The sequence below is a fragment of the Pseudonaja textilis genome, chromosome 8 (assembly GCF_049901715.1).
Source record: "Pseudonaja textilis isolate UNSWEBS1 chromosome 8, rPseTex1.2, whole genome shotgun sequence".
NCBI lineage: Eukaryota > Metazoa > Chordata > Lepidosauria > Squamata > Elapidae > Pseudonaja > Pseudonaja textilis.
In genome coordinates this window covers 30,893,676-30,915,581 of record NC_141997.1, presented here as the reverse complement: position 1 = coordinate 30,915,581, position 21,906 = coordinate 30,893,676, and the positions used below count along the sequence as shown (strand labels likewise).

General features: G+C 38.0%; 1 protein-coding gene across 10 annotated transcripts; it reads right to left on the bottom strand.

Annotated features, from left to right (window-relative positions):
* Nucleotides 1–5,953: 5,953 nt before the first annotated feature.
* Nucleotides 5,954–20,932, bottom strand: BIVM (basic, immunoglobulin-like variable motif containing). Of its 10 annotated transcripts, none has more exons than XM_087937933.1 (10): nucleotides 20,321–20,932; nucleotides 17,294–17,883; nucleotides 16,389–16,534; nucleotides 16,066–16,161; nucleotides 15,819–15,923; nucleotides 14,288–14,382; nucleotides 12,481–12,613; nucleotides 10,786–10,869; nucleotides 8,076–8,172; nucleotides 5,954–7,238 (listed from the first exon to the last, which is right to left on the bottom strand). In XM_087937933.1, the coding sequence occupies exons 4-10, from the start codon at nucleotides 16,077–16,079 to the stop codon at nucleotides 6,945–6,947; spliced, it is 822 nt and encodes a 273-aa protein (XP_087794059.1). In that variant the 5' UTR covers nucleotides 16,080–16,161; nucleotides 16,389–16,534; nucleotides 17,294–17,883; nucleotides 20,321–20,932; the 3' UTR covers nucleotides 5,954–6,944. The 10 variants fall into 10 exon arrangements, with proteins under 10 accessions (XP_087794059.1, XP_026564166.1, XP_087794055.1 ...); XM_026708381.2 differs by having other exon boundaries at nucleotides 16,408–16,534; XM_087937929.1 differs by having other exon boundaries at nucleotides 5,954–7,231; nucleotides 8,068–8,172; nucleotides 16,408–16,534; nucleotides 20,705–20,932.
* Between the last annotated feature and the right edge of the window lie 974 nt (nucleotides 20,933–21,906).

Sequence of the window (21,906 nt, the reverse complement as noted above, 5' to 3'; positions counted from 1 at the left end):
GAGTAGCTGCAGACTATCCAGAATTATTTTTTTATAAAAATTGTAGAGTTGTTGTTTTTTTTATAGTATTCCGTGTAACATTGTTCGAGCCTTTTGACATCCCATAGGCAAATTTCATCTCGAATGAACTTCTTCAGAAAAATTACCAGTGTGCATCAGTGAGGAAAAATATCCATAAAGAATTTGACAGGGATACAGCTGATTGTTGATACAAACATTGGTTTAACATGTTAAACAGATGTTAAATTCTTTCTCAGGCCAAGATGTAACTCCATCTCCAATATTTTGTGCAATTTATGACAAATAGGGAGAAGAACCACTGCTGATTCAAAGTGTGACAACTTAGTAAGCAACAGGGGCATCTCATCCGGATTTCAATTACCCAGACAACCATTCTATAACAGTAGACTTTTTTAAATCTCTTTGTTTGCCTCTTACTCAAAAAGCTTCAGCTCAAATACATAACGTGTAGCATGCAAATAATATTGTTACATATTTCTATGCAGATTCTCAGTCATCCAGGTTACGATTGTCCCAAAGGTGCTTTTTCAAGAAGCAACAGGACTTCGTGGTTTTTCTTTGAAGAGGTTTCTTTTCCAGTCAGAGCTGAAGAAGCTTCTTGGATGAGAAGCGAAATGTCTTCAGAGAAAAACCAGAAAATCCAGTTGCCTCTGGAAAAAGCACTTTGGGGACACTATTGTTGCATAGTTATTGCAGTGCTGAGGGATTACCACATGTGGATTTATCTTAAATAACTTCAGACATGACTGAATTGGAGAAAAAGCTGTTGTTGCTGGCTATAGTAACCAAGGATTTAAGATTTTCCAGGAACTGGGATTGTATGGTTTCCATCTGGCTTCTCTCTGGAGTTTAATCCCGAATCAATAGGCAGAAAGCAAACATGAGATTGTTCGATCACTCACAAACTTCCTGTCAAGACAATCTGCTCGCTTTCTTCTCCTGACTGGGATGGTATGTTTGCTGATATTGTTTGCTTCAAGATAATGACAGCAACTTGCAGCAACTTCAAGCATTTTGCACATGAATATGCAGTCAAGGAGAAGGGAAAGGTTTCTGTCAGGAATGTTGATTCAGGAATCTGTTCCTGCTATCTGGTCTTTGGAGTCTGGCCTAAGCATCAGTCACTATCTTCCTAAGACCTAGGCAAATGAGACATCGTCATTCCCGAGCAGTGAGTGCTTTAAGAGGAAACAGGACTCAGCACGCAGGCCTCAGACTCGAATTTCTACTCCCTGTGATTTCCTTTCTCTAGATGAGCAGAATTTCTCAGATGTCCCCTCTCTCACTTTACTGGTCAAGCAGGATCAAAGCTATAGAATGTGGGGAAAGGATTTTTATTAATCAGAAGAGGGCTGGAAGGGATCTTGGAGGTCTACTCCAATCCCCTGCTTTTTCCTTTTCTTATTGACCCTTATGCCTTCTAGATGGTTTTCATCCTTGTGTTCGTGGATTTCTATAGAGATGTAATTGTCTTTTATATATAGCAATAGCACTTAGACTTATATACCGTTTTTACAGTGCTTTACAGCCGTCTCTAAGCGGTTTAAAGAGTCAGCATATTGCCCCCAACGATCTAGGTCCTCATTTTATCCACCTCGAAAGGATGGAAAGCTGAGTCAACCGTGAGTTTTGAACTGCCAAATTGCAGCTGGCTAGCAGCCAGCAGAAATAGCTTGCAGTACTGCACTCTAATCACTGCGCCATAGAGACCCTATATAACGCAACTCCAGTTCCTCTTTTGTTAGGTCTGGTTTTTTTGAATTGTGTGTGTCTTTCCATCAGTACATTCCAGCCATAAGTTTCATCTTACCAAGTTTCGTTAATAGCAAACTCTTAATGTAGCATCTTTCAAAAAAAAATATGCTGGGAAGTAAAAGTGAGAAATAACATACCCTTGCAAAATTTGTCTTGCAAATCTCTTGTTGCAGCAGGAAATGTAAAAATATTAATTCAAGTAAATGCCATACTTCCAACATGCTGGTTTCTTGTCGCATAGAATGAAACTAGCCATGTGAGGAACAGCATCTAATGCTAAGCTACTGGGAGTACTATTGAAGTTGAAATATAATGAAGTGCTGGTGGCTCCACCATGTGGTTAATGAAGTAATAATGCTAACTCTTAAAATTCTTTATTGGCCAAGTGTGATTGGACACACAAGGAATTTGTCTTGGTGCAAATGCTCTCAGCGTACATAAAAGATACATTTGTCAAGAGTCAAGAACTGCATTGGTTGTAGAGAAAAACTTTGAGGTTACCCCCAAATATATGTAGGCATAGTCTCCATTTCATAGAACTTAACAATCCAGTTTTCCCTCAAGACTCAACAAATTTTAACACTTTATGCAAAGACATGGCACAACTAAGAAATCCATGAAGTGAGAAAGATGGAAGGAGAAGAAAAGGGTGGCCAGTATCAAGGTGAATGGGCTTGGTCACAGCAGCAATGAGCACCCAATTGGAAGAACTGAAGGACTAGATTGGGGATAGATCACTCTGGAAGTCTATATCAGGGGTCGGCAACCTTTTGGACCTCAGGGACCACCAAAGTCATAATTTTAAATCCCAGGGACCACTAACCGGTTCTGTGGGTGTGGCCTAATTTGTGGGTGTGGCTTGGTGGACTGGCTGGGCATGGCTTGTATGTAAATATTATAAATATTTATATAAATATTGATTTTTTTTTAAAAAAAGAGCAACTTTTACCCCAAATCAGGCAAAGCAGGCAGGCAGATTGAGTTGCTCATAGAATCAGATTCATTCAGAGATCTATCTATCTGACATCAGCTAGCTCAGTCTGTCACATAAAAATTGCTTGCAAGCAAACTCACAAAATTAACTCACAATACATACACCATGTATTTACATACACCATGTATGTAAATATTAATTTTTTTACATAAAAAAGAACTTTTACCCAAAATTAGGCAAAGCAGGCAGACTGAGTTGCTCACAGAATCATTCAGTGATCCATCTATCTGCCATCAGCTAGCTCAATCTGTCACATTGCTTGCTGTGAGTCTGCACTGAACAGTAGAACCTTCAGTCTTAAGGGAGGTTCGGCTGTGCTTAAAAGCAGAGCCGAAGATCTAAAAAACAAGAAATCCAACCATTTCCTGCTTCTTGGCTAATCTAAATCTGGTACATCAGAACAGATGATGGTCGGAAAAAGGAAAAATAGCAATTTTAGCAGGCAAGTTTGCCCGGTAAGGAGTGGGCGGGGAGGGTTCCCGCGGGCCATGTGGGCAGTGCAGACTTGTGTTTCTGTGCAGCCTGGATTAATTGCTTTGGGGGGGTGCTCTGAGGGTGAGATCTCTCTGCGGCCCACCAAAATTTTCTCACTGCCCACCAGTGGGCTGCGGCCCACCAGTTGGCAACCGCTGGTCTATATGGTTGTTAAGAACTGATTTTGACTTCATTAAACAAATTTGTTTAATGAGAAAAGATATGAAATTGAAACAACAGACAAAAGTATAAATATAATGATTTGAATTGAGATGAGATAATCAAAATTGAGAAAATTAAAAGAGGGGAAAAACTATAGAGAAAATGTAAAATAGTATAAGATATGGAATAGAATACAAAAAGGAGCATGAAATTTTGTTTTGTGTCTGTATAAAGAAGTTCAACTCAGGACCATTCTATTTTCAAAAAAGATGTTTTACTTGTATTTTGTATGTGTGAAAACCTAAATAAAACTTTATTTAAAAAAAAAAAACTGATTTTGACTTGATTACACACATTGTTTCTCTTAATACTCAGCAAAAAAAATCTATCAAAACAACTATGATTTCCTGCTCTTGAGCAAAGTTATTGTCCATCTAACTCACCAAATTGCAGTGAATGTCTATGGAGATTCTCAGTCATCAAAGTCATGGAAAGGGACAAACTGCAATGAAGTATTTGATTTAGTTTAAAGTCAAATTCAGGGCACTCTTCTCCTACCCAACAATATCAAAGTTCATTGAATGACCTTAGTATTTGAGCTATATCTCACTTTTCATTCAAAATTCAAGAGCCATGTGCAGATCTGTACATCGGGGAAACAGAACAACCACTTCATAAATACATGGCACAACATAGGAGAACCAACACATCAGGACTAGATTCAGCAGTCCATCTGCATTTAAAAGACAAAGGTAACTTTTGAAAACAGCAAAGTCCACATTTTGGACAGAGAGGACCATTATTTTGAAAGAGGGGTTAAAGAGGCCATCTATGTCAACACTGAACAGCCCTCTCTCAACAGAAGGGGAGGGATTCGACATCATCTATCTCCAGTCTACAACAGTCCTTTCAAGTTTCAAGAAGGCCACACACCCATTTGCACCACTCAGATGACCCTGATGACACAGATAAACCTCCAGGTTACCTTAACGACTCTATAAAAGAATGCAAATGACCAGCTGTCTGCAAGGAGTATAAATCCTTCCATTCCCAGTCAGAGCTGAGGAAGCTTCTTGGATGAGAAGTGAAATGTCTTCAAAGAAAAACCAGAAAGTCCAGTTGCCTCTTGAAAAAACACCTTTGGGACAACCATGACCTGGATGACTGAGAACCTCCATAAACATTTTTATTCAAAAATTTGAAGCAACACACATGGCACTCTTTTCTCCACACAAAAAAAATGATGGGAGTTTGAGCCAAAAGGAAGTGATTGATCCAAAAACATCCAGGGAGTTTTCATGGCTGACAACTGGCTTGAACCTGGGTCTCCTCAAAGCCAGTCCAATATTTCAGTGTAATGCCATTCACAGTAACAAGCATGCTCCTCAGACCCAAGAGATCCTTACCCTTATTAGAGAAAGTTGCCAGAATAACAGGTAGAAGCAACTACCTGCTTTTTTTGAGCTGGTAAGCAGGAGGCAGTTTCCCCTGGTCCTACAGATTTGGTCAGGGCTTTCATTCTTCTATCATAGGGGTCTTCAAACTTGACAGCTTTAAGACTTGTGGACTTCAACTCCCAGAATTCCTCCTCCAGTCATGTTAGCTCAGGAATTCTGGGAGTTGAACTCCACAAGTTTTAAACTTGCCAAGTTTGAAGACCCTTGTTCAATCACAAGAGAATGGGTTGTGAGCCTATCCTAGCGACACTTATGCAGGACCAAGAGTCTTGTGGCCCTGGAGGCCACTAGTGATTCCCCATCTTTGCTGCAAAAGATGTGTCAGGCTGTGGTTGAGGATGGACACAACTCTGAAGCATTTTTAACTAAAAAAGCATTTTAACTAAAAAATATGTGGGTTCAATTAGGAATGACTAAAGTCTCAGCAATTGAAAGTTATTTTCCCCTTCACCCAAGCTAAGGAAAAGATTTGCTCAGTCATAAACCATGGTTCCATAGCTCAGACACTGATCTTACTTATATTCTGCATTAAAGAGGTTTATCTTTGGCTTAATTGTGTTGGAAGGAAAATGACACCATTCCCAGATCTGAATGAGTCAATCTTTGTATAACTGGAAGAATGAATCAAGAATGCACATATGCTTTGCTATCTTCTTTGTGCCAATCTTCATGCAGTTATTATCCTTCTAAATAGATGTAAAGAAAGATCTTAGCTTATTTCTGCGTTTGAATTCCTGCTACAGGTTACAAGAATGTTGCATGTTTTCCTGTTGCTATAGGGACATCTCATAAAAAGAATGAATAGGATAATCAAAACAGTTTGTGGGCGAATACACACAAAACCAAGTTTTAGTTAGTTCATGTTTTCGGGAAGTAGAAACTTTTTTCTCATTTGGGCCAACTCATTTCACAGGGAAAATCTTGTTATCTTACAGAGGGATATAAACAACTGATATTTAGTACCAAGTTTCTAAAAGCATAGATAAAAAAAGTTTATCCAAAACTTGGATAAAATAATCCTACATTTTTATTGTCTCCAGTTTTGCATAACCAAAAGTCAAACATGCACATTTAAAGAACAAGAAGATAATCAATGGAAAAACACCGTTTTTTATTAAAATGTTTTTTCCATGAGAACCAATATTATACTTCCAAATAAAACTATTTGATATGATCATTTGAAAAAAGTAGTTACAAAGAGTGCTCTGAAGAGGTATATTGCTACGGCTGCCAGTTTATTTGGGCACTTAAACATCTTCCTTGACAATCAAACAAAAGTTGTGAAGTGAAAGAGAATTCAAATATTACAAGAAATCACTGCAGCCCACGACAGAAAGTTGTGGTATTTACTGGACAACCATATGAAATGAGTCTGAGAGGTTTCTTTAAAAGGAGCCAATCAACTGAGAACTGAATTCAGGTCACACAAAAAGAATATGACTGGCAGTGGTGGTTTTTGTTTATACTAGACCAATTCTAAAAGAAACAGATAGTTACCTTCTCTTTCCACAGGTTTCTTGCCTGTTAACAACGAACTGCCAACTCAAACAGCTTAAACTGTATAGAACAATATTTCCATTGATCAACAGATCATCAATTAATTATGTATTGACATTTAGTGTTTTGTCAGTTCTGAATTGTACCATAATTTATTGCATTTTTGAAAACACTTAAAAGCAAATATATTTTATACATTTGTCATCATTATATAGTTTGCAATTAATAAATAATTTGGGAAGGTAATAATCTCATGCTTTGTATCACATAACAAACTCTCCTGCCCACAAATGAATTTGATCCACACCTGTTCTGATTTCTTAGTCTGAAACATAAACCAATTAGCCATTATACTAGATTGCCCATAACTGGTATTCTGTGCTTATCTTTTAACTAACTTTTCTTGTTATTCCCAATATATAACAATAACAACTTATTAGTATTATATACCAATTACATACTGAAATAGTAAACATTCCTAAGAATTTTATATGAAATTTCCCTACATTCGTTTCTGTGCATAATAAGTTATTACCATATTTTAGGAATGTATCACAGTAGCACAGATGAAAAAGCTGTCCATTTTAGTCTTTCCCATCACAGTTGGCATAACGTTGAAGGCCACTATTCTGCCTTTCATGAAGATGAGAGAGTTTCCTCCAAACAGAAACTTGATGGAAGTTAGCACTGAATGATCGCCCAAGGCGCCCATGTCGCTTCTTGGTGATGTTGTCTTCACTCTCAGATTTGGCTAAGCCCTGAGTTGGAGATGGAGGCTGTGGTTCTTGCTGAACATTTCCAAGTGGGAAATTCCAAGGTCCAAACCGATGCCAATTAAACCTCTGAAGAGCAATGATACAGTGTAGATTCCCTCCTACCTAAAATGTACGCCATGTTTGTTAAAATAACACTTCTCCATATATTAAGCAAGTTCACTATTCATTTGAATTAATGCTTTCTTTGTATTTTGCACTGGTTAGAATTCTTTACTGAATACAATCTGTGGCTACAATAAAACTTAAGAAGCTGGATTGAAGAAGTGGCAAAACGTTTTCAAGGAAAGAAAGACTAAGGAAGTCCAGTTGCCTTTTGAAAAAGTACCTATGGGACAAATAGCAGTAGCACTTAAGACTTATATACTGCTTTACAGTGCTTTTACAGGCCTCTCTATGTGACAGAGTCAGCCTATTGCCCCCAACAATCTGGGTCCTCATTTTACTGACTTCAGAAGGATGGAAGCCTGAATCAACCTTGAAACTGGTGAGATTTGAACTGCCAAATTGCAGGCAGCCGGCAGTCAGCAGAAGTAGCCTGCAGTACTGCACTCTAACCACTGCCCCACCGTGGTTCAAATGTAACCTGGATGATTGAGAATTTCCATAGACAGTTACAATAGCAATTTATTCAATGTTAAGAGTCTAACATTATTTTAATTGGCAGGTTTTACATGCGATTCCCCATTTTAGATTTTTGTGCTTTTTTCAATCCACATAGCTACATTTTCTCATCATCCATTGTTGGTTCTAGGTATTTAAAAATCTAGTAAAATGTTTTCAAAATGCAGCCCTGATTCATAAATTACAGTCTTGTGACATTACATGATGATTACATGACAATAGCAAATGATAGTAGATTTTAGAAGCAGCTGTCCTATTCTACCACCTTTACAAAACTGCATCAACAGTAGAGATCTTCATGGTTTTAAACATTCTTACCTTTTTTGTCTTCCGATACTGAAGACCTCTTTCCAAGTGCCTAATATCTAAGTATTCAGGATTCTGAGTGTTCAAATCTGTTACAATGTCTGCCCACCTACACACAGTAAGATGGAAAGAGGTTCACAAATGCAACAAAATTTGGAATACTGTGCTTATTAGTTAATCCTAGATAGACAAAAATTCATACTTAAGTAAACTATTCTGTACAGTATGTAGCAAATACTGACATTTTTCTAAAATGAAAGCCAGGAGTTCTAGTCCTTTGATTCATTTAGTAAATAACACCACTTTACTATCCTCTTTTCCCCCCCACAAATTTATTTTGGCTTTATATATAAAAAGCATGGGAAAGATCCCAGAAGGGTTCCAGCTAGCTGATGAGAGCTAATTAGCTTAAAATAGTTCTCTACTAGTCTCCTTTTATTTCTTTGTTGGTAAAATAGAAATTCAACCATGGGAAAGATTAATATAGATACCTAATTTGAAGAACTTCCAAAGTGATGCAAATGCTTCCATTCATAGACAGCCATCAAATATGCTTCTGATCTTAATAAGAACCCAAAATGTTCATTCTCAAAGACCTTACAGGTCAGGCAGATTTATAAGCAAGAATTTGATTTTTAGAAGTCTGGTTTAAAATCATATAGTTTACAACTGAAATTTGTTTCTGAACTGCCAGCAGAAAAGGTGTGCAATTTGCGATGTTAACTGTGGGTCTCATACTTCACGTAATAACTGCAATCAATAAATATTCTGCTGGACTAGTAAATATTTTTTCTGGACTAGCTGATGTTTTTAATTACTTCTTAAAAGCAGCCATCGGATACCTAGCCCTTAAGTAAATTTTACGGTCAATCTAAATAATATTGCCAAGGGCGTTTTATAAATAGATCCTTATTCATACTTCCATTTTATACAGTGGCAGCTAGAAAATGTTATCTAAGATAGCTATAAGTCGTACTCACCCCGCCCCCCAAAAGTGGGTGGAAATGTCTGTGTGGCTTATAGAGCGAATACGGGCCTGTTTTTGGCTTCCCAAACCCTCAGCGGGTCCCATTTTTGCCCTCCCTGGAATCCAGAAACACTCTGCAGCAGTGGTGGATTCAACTTTTTTTTACTACCGGTTCTGTGGGCATGGCTTGGTGGGCATGGCAGGGGAAGAATACTGTAAAATCGCCATTTCCACCCCACCCCAATAACCTGCTTTCCAGCTCCGTTCTCCTGTGCAGGGCAACAAAAGAAGACCCAGCCGATCAGCAGGGATTTGGGAGGCAGCGAATAGATGGGGTGGGGCCAACCAGAGGTCGTATTTACCAATTCTCTGAACTACTCAAAATTTCCACTACCTGTTCTCCAGAACTTGTCATCTCTCCTCTGCAGGCCAAACATGGGCCCATTTTTGGCCTCCCAAACTGTGCATCCCGTTTTCAGCCTCCCTAATGCCGAGGAGGGCAAAACGGGACCCGCAAACGTAAAAAACTATTCTTTTCTTGTTTTCCTTCTCTAAACCTAGGTACATCTTATAGTCCGAAAAAATACGGTAAGTTAAATTTCCACCCATTGGCATTATGTAAGTATGTATTTATTTTATGGTACGTGGCCCCCATCTCAAATGCAAGACTCTAGGTGCTTTATTTCATTCCTTCATATATTGAAAGAATTATACCATGTGACCTCTTATATCATCACTTCTTTAGATTAAACACATTAAGTTTCTTTAACTGCTCTTCATGGGACTGGCCCCTGATCTCTCCTTTCTCTGCATTCTTTCCTTTTCTCAAAAAAAATTTTTTTTATTGTGGTGATCAAAATGTGACATACTACACCACCTATTTTCTACCTGGGCGTCTGTTTTTTCCTGTTTGAATTCCAAACTTTACATTTTGCACTATTATTTTGTTGGATTGAGCCAGATATGCAAGTCTATCAAGATCCTTTTAAAACTTCAACCTGTTTTCTGGAGTGTTAGCAATCTCCCAAATGTTAATAGCATCCCTTTTATTCCCTCATCTAAGTCATTTATGAAGGTATTGAAGAATTTTGGGTCCAGGACAGAACTCCAGAGTACTCCAACCTCCCTCCCATATGGAAGCAAACCAATTAAGGACCATTGTTTGACTATTACTTGTTCAGCCAGCTGTCAATCCATCCAGTAGCAGGACCATCCATCCCACAATGATCTGGTTTATCAAGAATGGGCCATGGTCTACTTTCTGAACTTTTTATATCTCTAGAAATGGTCTCAGTTAATGTCATTAATATTAATAATGCAAATCTGGGAACTAAGGTTCAAAACTAAGTGACACCCAAAAGCAAATATGAAGAACTGTTTTCAAGTTTCCACAAACTAAACCATTTCATTAGCATCTAAAGCGAATGCCCACTTTCTTCCATTCCCAAGGTAAGTGTATTTTTTGCCCTCAAAATCTGATTCTCAATGCTTTCAATTAGAAGACACATGTGAGAATAGCACTCACTTTGGGAGATGGATGAAATATTAGCTCCGTAGAAAAGAAATCTCAGCTAGAACATGCAAATTTTGAAGTTTCAATATATTCTCTAGTCTATTTGGGAATTTGTATCTTACACGTATTCATCTAGGAATCGGTGTTCATATGAGCATTTGTGGATGCCAAAAGAATACTCCTTATCTGAATATCTTTTAAATTATATGATCTTTTGAGTTTACTAGGGGGTGCTAACTTACTTTTTGCAGTGAATGGTGGGGTGTTTTCTGCTTGGCTCCCCAATGAGTATCCAATGTTCTACATCTTGCTGTAAGAGATATCCTCTGGTGCACAAAAATGATAAGACAAAATGTTTATCATAAGAAGCAGCTTTCAAAATATATGAAGTATTTGCAAACTTAACCCAAACTGCTCTGTATGCACAGAGAGCATGTTACTTTTGTGTTAGTTAAAATAACAAATGTATTCTTTGAGAGACTGGCTAAGTTTCAACAATTGTACTCCTTCTCTAGGTATTTCTGCATAGACTGAAATATATCTGCTCTAGAATTCATATTTATTCCTACTCAGAAAGATGGCAGCAGCAGTAGGGTGTTTCTGCAGTAGGGTGGATTCAATGGCTTTTAAGGTCTTTTTAAGTCCCTAATTTCCTGCAATGAGTTAGGGCTTTTTTTTTAGTATATAAATGCAAAAAATCATACATAAAATACGGTGCTTTATAATCTCTGTACAAACACTGTTTTCTGCCCTTGTAATAAGTTAAAGGTCAAAGCAAAGGTAAAATCTCATTTGGGTGTACTTTTAAGGAAAGAATCGGGATTCCCACAAATGTGGGTTCACGCAAACTAATATATCTATTTTTAGTAGAAGTAAAACTAATGGAATTGGATTGAGTCACCTAATTAAAAAAAACACCTTTTATTAAAAAAATAACATTCAAGGATTTTTAATTAAGACTTTAAAAGGCTATTCTTCCAAATGAAGGAAGCAAGACTTACCCGTATTTTTCGCACTATAAGACACACTTCCCCACCCCCCAAAAAGTGGGTGGAAATGTCTATGCATTTTATAGAGCAAATATTGCGGTGAGGGGGATAGCGGGGTTGCTGCTGCAGTAGTATTTGTTGCCGCCGCCAGGGAACACTGGAGCCTTCACTGCCAATCAGCTGATTGACAGTTGGATCAGCCTCCTGAAATACCGCCAATCAGCTGCTCTAGGCAGTGGGGATTGCCGCCGCCTACCACCGGCGAATGGGTGGTAGCAGCCATTGGTGGTGGTGATCCCCACTGCCTAGAACAGCTGATTGGCGGTATTCTGGGAGGCTGATCCAACTGCCAACCAGCTGCTCAGCAGCGAAGGCTGCAGTGTTTCTCGGTGGAGGCCGCGGACACAGTGGAGGCAGGCTGTTTGTTATCTGCTGCAAGGATGCTAGCCAGATGGAATACCAATGGATGTTGGGAGGCAGAGGCAGATTTTTTTTTCTTGTTTCCTTCCTCTAAAGCTAATATGCATCTTATAGTCTGGAGCATCTTATAGTGCGAAAAATACGGTATATCAAATGCAACATGAGTTAGACATTTAGATACAGCTGAAATAAATAAATCAATACATTTATTATACAAATTCATGGTCATTCAGACTTGTTTGGCGACAAGCAATTTATCCAAAGTACTGCATGAGAGATAGTTCTTGTAGAACAAGATTTGCAGTTTAAATTAATCTTGCTCCTATTTTGAAAAATTGTATATGAAGAAATATTGCCACCTAGTGATTAATGCAGATAAACCAATCCACGAAAATAAACTATATGATACTGCATTCCATGTTTGCTGATAAGGCTATATTAATACGAGCAATTAGATTCACTTTTTATAGGATGATTGCAGCTGTGTTGGTCCCACTGATAAAACCAAGTAGATTTTGAGGGTCTTACTTATATGCTTTGCTCGGCTTTATTGGAGTTGCTTCAAATCCAATTGGACAAAAATAATGATTTTGGCAATGATAAATATATGCCATTGATTCATCTCGCAGCCCTTGTGTTAATTTTGTTAAAGCTCCCGAAGCTACAAATTAAAAATAAATTAAAACATTATGAAGATATGTTATTGAATGTTAAGATGCACACTTTTAGGTTTAATATTCTTTTTTTAAATGATAAAACTATTAACTTTGTTTCAGGAACTCTGTAATCAATATAATATAACGCAAAACAATGTAGTAACGTATAGGTAGTCCTTGCTTAGTGACTGCTGTATTCAGCAGTGCTGAAAAACAAAACCTTATGACCAGAGGAGTAATACCTCCTTAAAAAACCATGGTCCAGCTGCCCTGTCTGGTTGCATCTTGTAAGGGCCCCTTTCCAGGGATACAGGAGAAGATGGTCAACAGTTTTGAAGGCAGAAGAGGGCTTTATGTCCCAACAGCAGATAAAATGGTAGAACCATCTTCTAGGAGAAGGGAAACTCTGATTTCAAACCTCCACTGCCTTGTGGCTATATCTATTATTAGAAAAGGCTTCTGGAGTCAACCTCGAGGCAAAATCCAGAACCGGAGTCCCGGAAACAGTTTGTGACTGTATACAATCACATTCTGGTAACTCCTGCGACGCAGCTGGAACTAATCGTATCGGCTCTGCCGTTCCATAGACTATTTCAGTGATGTGGAGGGGGGGGGATCTGTTGCTGGGCAACAGTTTATCCTCCATATTAAATTACCCAGGCCTTGTGCTCTGGAGAGGACATTCCAGCTTTGTATACAGCATTGAAACATTGGAAATGGCAGTTACCGGTTTAATAGCATGATACCATAGTCTCTTGAGACTCAAGGATGCCAGTTCAATTATGACCAATAGCTGCATATTTGATCTTCACTGTGTTCCTTAGTTATTTGATCACTATTATAATCAGTATGCATTGCCTTGGGCCTGGCCTATTTTCTCTCCCCACCCCGCCCTGCAGTGTTGAGATTGGAGAACGGATTATAAACAGCACTCAATGGGGAATACACATTGAAAGCAATGTACTGGGAACCTGCAGCCACAAGTCATGGTTGTGTAGCATGCTTAATGCCAGCACATTTCTTTCAATGTATATTCCCCCTTAGGTGCCTGCTTCCTCTCTTTTCATCCCTTCCTCTCCAATGGAGGTAAATACAAATATTAGCTGCCTTCTTGCTAATTATCCCAGCAACAGGGTCAGCATTGCAAAGAGGGGTGGGGGAAAGGAAAGTATAATTCTGTGATCTCACTAAGCAACTGCTTCACTTAATGACACAGCACTTTTGATCCCAATTGTCATCGTTAAATGATGACTACCTGCAATTTAAACCCCTCTCAAACAAAAACCCTGGTCAGTTAGAAGCAAATTTTCCTGCCAGAAAATTTCAAGTGAGTTACAATATCTACAACCAAAGTGGGTGGAAGAGTGCAAATGTGGCTCCATCTCTCCATTGCCACTATTACACAATTCTCCTTTCCTGAGGTAAAGAACTCTTGTAACAGATGTTCAGCAAAAACAAGCCAAAGAAATAGAAAACTGCCTTTTCTCCATATTCAGCTGGCAATTGGGAACACAAAATCCCAGGAAAAATACAGTATGTCAATCCTTTAAAAAAGCCTATACAAATTCAAAAATAGATATGAAACCAATTGTGAAAAATAAACAGACCCTACACCCATTTCGTCCTGCTCTTTTAACAGATACAAAGAATTAATCATGTCATTAAAATTGCCTTCTTACCCGTTTCTCCAGCAGTCTTATACTTCCCATGAGGTTTATAGAGAAAATAAGAACATCCCTTTACATGGAAATAATCATTAATTTGTCTGAACCACCTGAAAAGTACAAAGTGCCAAACTGTCTATTTCAAATGTAAATTAGCAATTAAACAATAAAAAAATATTTCTCCTGACACACACATATGACATGGCTAATATTCCAATTCTTCCTTAGTCAGATATATAGAACAATTATAATTGGGATTGCAATCTGTGTTTGTTTTAAAGTATTTCTTCTTAGAGGTATAATACTAATAAGCTAATAAACACATTGACCTCAAATACCCTTGTTTCGAATTATGGGCCCATTTGTTTCTTTCTCATTTTGAGGATTAACATTCCAAAATTCAAACATTCTTTTCTTCTGATTTCACTCTAGAACGCCCTCTTTCAAACAACTTTTTCTAATCTTCATATTTTTTTTGTTTAGCCAAATTATTTTATAATCCTAAACCCTTCCCTCTCCCTTTTGTCCTATTCCTCTCACAAAAATAATTCTATCAATGACAATCAAGGCTTCCTGCTTTTTTCTATATGGCTCAAATGCAGGTCAGTCCTGTGTCAAAACCATTACTACTACAAATAAATCTGCTTATAGGTTAGAATTTATTGCGTTTAAAAGAGTCTAGAGATGGTCCTGGACTTATAACAGCTCGTTCAGTGACCCTTCAAAGTTCCAACGGGACTGAAAAAAAGTGACACAATTGTTTTTCAAATGACCATGCTCACGTGATCAGAATTCAGATGCTTGGCAACCGATTCATATTTATGACAAATGCAATGTCCCAAGGTTATGTGATCACCTTTTGCAACCTTTTGACAAGCAAAGTCAACGGGGAAGCCAGATTCACTTAACAACCATGTTACTAACTTAACAACTGTAGTGATTCATTTAACAACAGTGGCAAGAAATGTTGTAAAATGGGGCAAAGTTCACTTAACGGAGGTTTTGCTTAGCAACATAAATTTTGTGCTCAATTGTGATTTTAAGTCAAGGACTACGTTTATTAAGATTGTTTATCTACATTTCTACTCATGGTTTCTTAGAAATAAGCTAATGAGCATGCTATAGAATGGCAAGCCCAATTTTCTACATTCCACATTAGGAAAATGAGTTCCAGAATAGTTTTTAGCAGAGATGGCTAAATTGACTGCTTAAATAAAAAGGAAAAAAAAAACCATCTACTTTTGTTTTTACTTGGAAACAGCTTCTGGACTTGGTGCTTGAGGTGAAAAAAAAATAAAACTTTGATTTTGGATTTTTTTAATTAGATAGATTTGTTGTTATAGAAATTGTTTGTTTATACTATTGTATAAAAGTAAAAAGTTGATGTTCGATGTTACTTATTCTACCTTACCAAAGGGAGTCGGAAGTCAATACCTTCTTCTCTAGACTACATTTTTCTCTTCCCTTTTCCCTCCCCTACTTTTCCTATTATCGGCTTTTGTATTTTATATTACAAACTAATATACTGGGGAAAAAAAGTTTTTACCTCATTAACGTAGTATTTCCAGTAAATGGACCAAATCTTATCTCTTCAAAAGGTGGTTGAATGCCCAATATATGCAAAGCCTCTTCTTGAGTAATAGGTGGTAAACTGGATTTAGAAATCAAAAAGTTCAGAATATAAGCAATTGTAGAAAACAAAGACTAAGTTGCATCTTAAGTACACTAAACGGCAACGAAAGCTTCACTAGATCCCCAAAAGAACATATTTAATATACTGAAAGATAACTTACTTTCCAGTTCCCATTGTGCTATATAGGAAATTCCAGCATGAGACCAGAGAAGAAATCCCACAGGAAGTTTTATATTGCGGGCGACTTATGCAGTACCTTTAAAACAAATTTTTCATAGGCAAATTTTCATATGCTGTAATGAAAACCAGGAGGCATAGAGTATGTTGCACTTTTATGCATCTCAATTTCCTCCGACAAAAATGTCTTCATTCCCTGCCATCATGGAACTTAGATGCCACAGTCCCCCCAAAATGATTCTCCAATTATTAAAAAAATATTTAACCAGTGTTAAAGTATTCAGCCATACAGAACTATCGTAATACCAATGTTTTCAAATACTACCATCTCCGGAGATCTAACACTTTCCGTGGCTTTAATTCTTCAAGGGTATAATGCTGTGGACATTCCCTGTATTGTTTACTTTTTTTATCTACAACAGTTTTCTTGCTTCCTTGTTTCTTCATGTTCCCTGTAAATAAATTAAAGAGATTATTTCTAAATATTCAGGATATTAAAGCAGCGTATGTTTTTAACCCCTCTCCCTCAATACATTTTTTTTCCAGTTCAGTACTGAATAGTATTCTCTTTTTGGCATATTCAATGCCTCCATATGTTCCATGATATTGTATGCATATTTTTACCCTGTAATATAGTAGTCACGCTTTCTTCCTTCCACTGGGACTTCTATTGTCAAACTTGAATCTGCAAGCTCTTTGGGAAATGACGTTATTAGTTAAAATACCATAAATTTAGAAGGTGCAGTAGCAGATTTTAAGGCAAACATTTGTCTTTTACTTTTGAGGTTGTGTACAAATGGTGACTTACATATGCTACTTATGACTGCAATCCAATTTTATTGGATTGCAAGATCCTATTTTATTTGTACACCTCTTTAAGGATTTGAGGAACTTTATTACTAGAATCGTAGCAATATTATTTTCTATCTAAATAAGTAAGTTGATAATGCCAGGAATAGGAAAGAAAACCTAATTCCACTCGAACACTGCAGTTGTGAATGGTGAGCATGTAAACTAATAAAATTAGGTTCAAGATATGATTTTGGCAAATTAAACATCTTTTATTTATATAACTACAGTTGTTTCTTAAATATTGAAACTGTAATAGTACTTAATATATAAACTAACAACAAAATGGCAGGAAAAAAATATTTTCATTTCTTAGAATAAGAAAGATGATCTAGAATGCTTAAATAAAATGACAAATGTACCTGCTCGATTTTTCAAATCTGGGGATGTATCACTGAATTCAGACTTATCAATTTCCCATGCCAATGGCAGTTTTCCAAGACTAATAGATAAACTTTCCAGGTTAGAATCATCGTTGTAAACTATATCTGAAGGTCCAGTTCGAACACTAATAAAAGCAGAATTATTTCCATCATTTAAGGCAGAACCATCTTGTAAGCAGGCACTCACTGTAGCACTTGGGCTTTTGCAGATAGATGTTACCCTATTTAAAAAAGCGTAGTCCGAACAAATGGTATAAAACTTTTCTCGGGTGTGAGTCACAGGACATCCCCATGGATAATGCCTGTCTCCACCAGAACTCAGAGAGGCCCCTGAGGTACCTGGAGCACAAAATGATTTCACAGTACCGTGAAGATTAACTTCTGAAGTCTTCCTTCCAGTTCTGGGCTCATTTTCTTCAGAATCACTCTCCAATTGAGAGTCTTCAATGTTAGGCATTGAATGACCTGTAGTTTCTTCTTCCCAGATGAGGAAGGTACATCAAATCTTTTTTGTGCACTCAAACATAGTTTACACTTATTCAAGATTTTCAAGATGTATTTCAAATTTTCTGAAATGAAAAGGAAAACATCTTTTAGCTAAAAATCCAAAGTACAAAAAATATTTCTAACAAAAACTAAGGGCTTGTCCACATCATCAATTTTTTTCTTATCTTATACATGTTTTGAGAGGAACGTATATGAATTTCAGGCTCAACTAAGAAGATGTAAAAGTCAAGCGAAGATTTCTATTTAAATATTTAAGTTGTTTTAAACCAACTGAAAGTACATTTCCTCCCTAATTTATCAATCAGGGCCCAAAGATCTTCAGATGAAACTCTTCCTTAGCTGATCCATGAATTAGGCAAGGAAGGTAGCTAACAAAGGTTTTTTTAGTGATGGTGCCCATGTCTATATGATAGCATTGTTTAATGGTCCTGGAAGGTCTGTCCAGAAATGCAATGCTATCCAAGTTAAATGGTTAGTGCCAGAACTTATATGTGGAAAATTTGCAACATCGATTTTTACTGGTGTCAGGTGGATAGACTCAATTACAATGGGAACAGGTATTCTGATGGAAGATCCAGAGGACTAGGTTAGGAACATACTGTCATGGAGAAAGGATATGGATGTTGTTGCCAGAAGTTGAAAGCAACCTGATGGCACATAATCAATCAAAACTTACTGTGATTTCAAACAAGTGCTCTTGCACTAAATTAAGAACTGTTTTAATAATGAAGCTAATCTAACCTAGTGACCTATCAAATAGGTTCATAAAAGTAATCAGTCAACATTTTTCATATCTTACTAGTTTTAACTATGCATAACCCTTTTTGTCTATAGTTTGCCATGAAGTAGAAACTACCCTATTAATTGACAAAGTAGAGATTAGACAGTTCTGAATTCAGAAATCCTATATAGTAGGGGTCGCCAACCTTTTGGACCTCAGGGACCACCAAACCCATAATTTTAAATCCCAGGGACCACTAACTGGTTCTGTGGGCATGGCCTAATTTGTGGGTGTGGCTTGGTGGTCATGTGATTGGCTGGGCATGGCTTGTATGTAAATATTATAAATATTTATATAAATATTGAATTTTTTATAAAAAAAGAGCAACTTTTACTCAAAATCAGGCAAAGCAGGCAGGCAGATTGAGTCACTCACAGAATCACAGATTCATTCAGAGATCTATTTTATCTGCCATTGGCTAGCTCAGTCTGTCACATAAAATTTGCTTGCAAGCAAACTCACAAAATTAACTCACAACACACCATGTATGTAAATATTGATTTTTTTTTATGTCTGTACTGAATAATAGAACCTTCAGTCCTAAGGGAGGTTCAGGTGTGTTTAAAAGCAGAGCCGAAGACTTAAAGACTAGCTAGAAAGCAAGAAATCCAATCATTTCCTGCTTCCTAGCTAATCTAAATCTCCAGGCACAGCAGAATAGCTGATAGCCGGAAAAAGGAAAAATAGCAACTTAGCAGACAAGTTTGCCGGGTAAGGAGTGAGTGGGTGGGGAGGGTTCCCACGGGCCATGTGGGTGGCACAGCCTTGGATTAATTGCTTTAGGGGGGTCGTGGCCCACCGGTTGGCGACTGCTGCTATATAGCATGGTGGGTACAAATCGAATTAACCTTTCCGACTCCAGAAACATTACACTAAATGTCATTTTAAAAGCCATATAATCACCTTTTCATCTTAAAAGAAATCTCAGGATTTAACACATATGTGGAAAAATATTTCACTTTGTGCATCACATTTCCTATAGTTTAATTCAAAGGGATATTTTATCCTACATCCCATCTAATCTTTTATCAGCTTTTTAACACATATCCTTCCCATCCATTATTTAAGTTTAAAATACCCTAAATGCTTTAAATAAAGAGTTCTTTGAACTTGTGCTCAAAAGTGCTGGGAGTGCTAAGTATTTTGATTCAAACACATTTAAAAGGTATCAGAATCAGATGTCTGTTTTTGATCCATTACTGAGTAATTCCTTTCACTAATTCTGCAAGCTTTATTAAATCCTCTCCAAGATGAAAATACTGTGCAGTTTGAAAGGCAATGGTAAGTGTTCAGAAACCACTCAGTTCAACACTGCTTGTCTAGACAAACAGAAAGAGAATATAGATAATATTCTACAGTAGAAATAACTAAAGGATTATAGTTTCCAATTAGAACAGTCAACAGTCCAGCAGATCCAGCATTTTATTTTCAAACATACAGAACATCCCCAAGAAACCACAAAAAATATTAGCCTACAAAAAGACCACTTTTCCAGACCAGCATAGCAACAAGACCTGTTTATTTATCAGCCATCACCCCAAATCTTTCCCCTAAGCATACTGTCAAAGGAGTAAAATAATCCATTTATCCTCTACCCTGCTGCTATGGTTTTGCAGCAATACCAGAGGCAACCACGTGCACCTGAAACTCAACGCTAACATTGAATAGGAATGGAAGCAAGGGCTTCCTCAACTGCACATTCCAAAAGTGGCACCTACCAAAGGTTTTGTGCTCCAATGGGAGACGGTGCAATGGATAAGCCCTGCGTGCATGCTTTTGTCCAAGATGTGGCTAGCTCTCCTCTCGCAGCGTTTCCCCCCATAGTTGGCAACGCCGGCTTGTGTTGTTGTTGGAAATTGTGGCTCAGCCACACCTGGAGGGCCAACATGCGATTACGTTCTGTTGCATTGTTCTTGCATTTCCTCTGCAAGATGTACTACTGTTATTTCAAGGGAGCTCCGACTCTTACTTTTTCAGATTCTCCCTGAAATGCATCCACGCCCTTCCTTATAGGATAACATCTCTATCCACCTTTGATTGCATCCCGGGTTTCTGCTCCCGGCAAAAGAATGAAGAAGCACAAGAAATTTGTCTGTCCTTACTTACTCCAGGCGCTCGCCTGCTTCTCTTCTCCTTTTCTGTAAATGATTAGCACACCAGCAACTCCGTAATTTAAATATATAATATGTATATAAATATAAATAAATAAGCAGGCTCTCAAGATCTTCTACCATATCATATTGCGCCTGTCCCTACCGTTCTCCATCTTTTTTACCTGCTTGCTAACGGCAATAGCTCTTCCAATTTGTGCAAGGGCGCGCATGCGCGTCACCGAGCTCTCGCCTAACGCGCGCGCTCCCCCGTAAACCACGCCCTTTTTCCCGGGGTGGCAATTGTGCATCTTGATTGGCATCGAGCTACTCTTTTCTAATTCGCCAGAGAAGTGACGTATGTTGGACCTTTTTGCCAATTACCTTGCTCGTCCTTCTGGCGCGTGCTGAAAAGTCGGGATCTGATTGGTTTCGGCTTGCGAGCAGTAGCGGGGTGGGGGGGGGGAGGGGAGGGACTGCCAACCTCGGTAACTTTAAAGTTTGTGGACTTCAACTCCCAGAATTCCCCAGCCAACATGGTTGGGTGAGGAATTCTGGGAGTTGAAGTCCACAAGTCTTAAAAGGGGGCCAAGGTTGTGGAAGATCCCTTTAACGCAAAGGATTCCCGCCTCTCTTTAATCCTCGAATGATGATCGGTGCTTCTTCGGGTGAGAGGTAACCGGTCACTGAAGGAAGTCGGATGGCAAGAATCCTTTTGCTTGGGGCGGTGTAGAAATTTTTGTTCATCGGTACTGCATATGAATGCGAATTAAGAGTGCGGTAGGAGGATCGATTGGATTTCCCGAGGCTGCAGTCTTGTCTAGGGGAACAAAAATCACTTTAAAGATCTTGAGATGCACCTTTTTTTTTAGCACGATCCTCTTTGTGGCTGCTTGAAAAATAGCTTAATTCAGTGCTCCCAAATTAGGGTAGGGTAATAGCTGAACAGCGAGGAGAAGCTGAAGAGATAAAGGAGAGATCCGGATTGTAATATGTTTGTTTAAGCCATTATATTCCTTTTTTAAAGATACCCATCAACCTGGTTGAACGCCATGCTTCCTAGCCTGCAAGCGAGGCAAAACTGTCGGTGGTAAGCTTGCAAACACAGTAGCCTTTTACAAGATCTTGCCAATATGCTTTTAATTTAAAACTCAAATTACATCAGGCATGTGGGCTCCTGTGTCTCTGCTCCTGTGATTTTATGTTCTTTAGAT

What these genes read in the sequence shown, in the direction of transcription:
- BIVM (XM_026708381.2), bottom strand. Translation starts at nt 17,771, where the DNA reads ATGCCTAACATTGAAGACTCTCAATTGGAGAGTGATTCTGAAGAAAAT. An exon ending in GTGTTAGATCTCCGGAGATG is followed by an intron (nt 16,162 to 16,407) that starts GTAGTATTTGAA and finishes TTTGTTTTAAAG; the next exon opens with GTACTGCATAAGTCGCCCGC. An exon ending in CCCACCATTCACTGCAAAAA is followed by an intron (nt 8,173 to 10,785) that starts GTAAGTTAGCAC and finishes TACTGTGTGTAG; the next exon opens with GTGGGCAGACATTGTAACAG.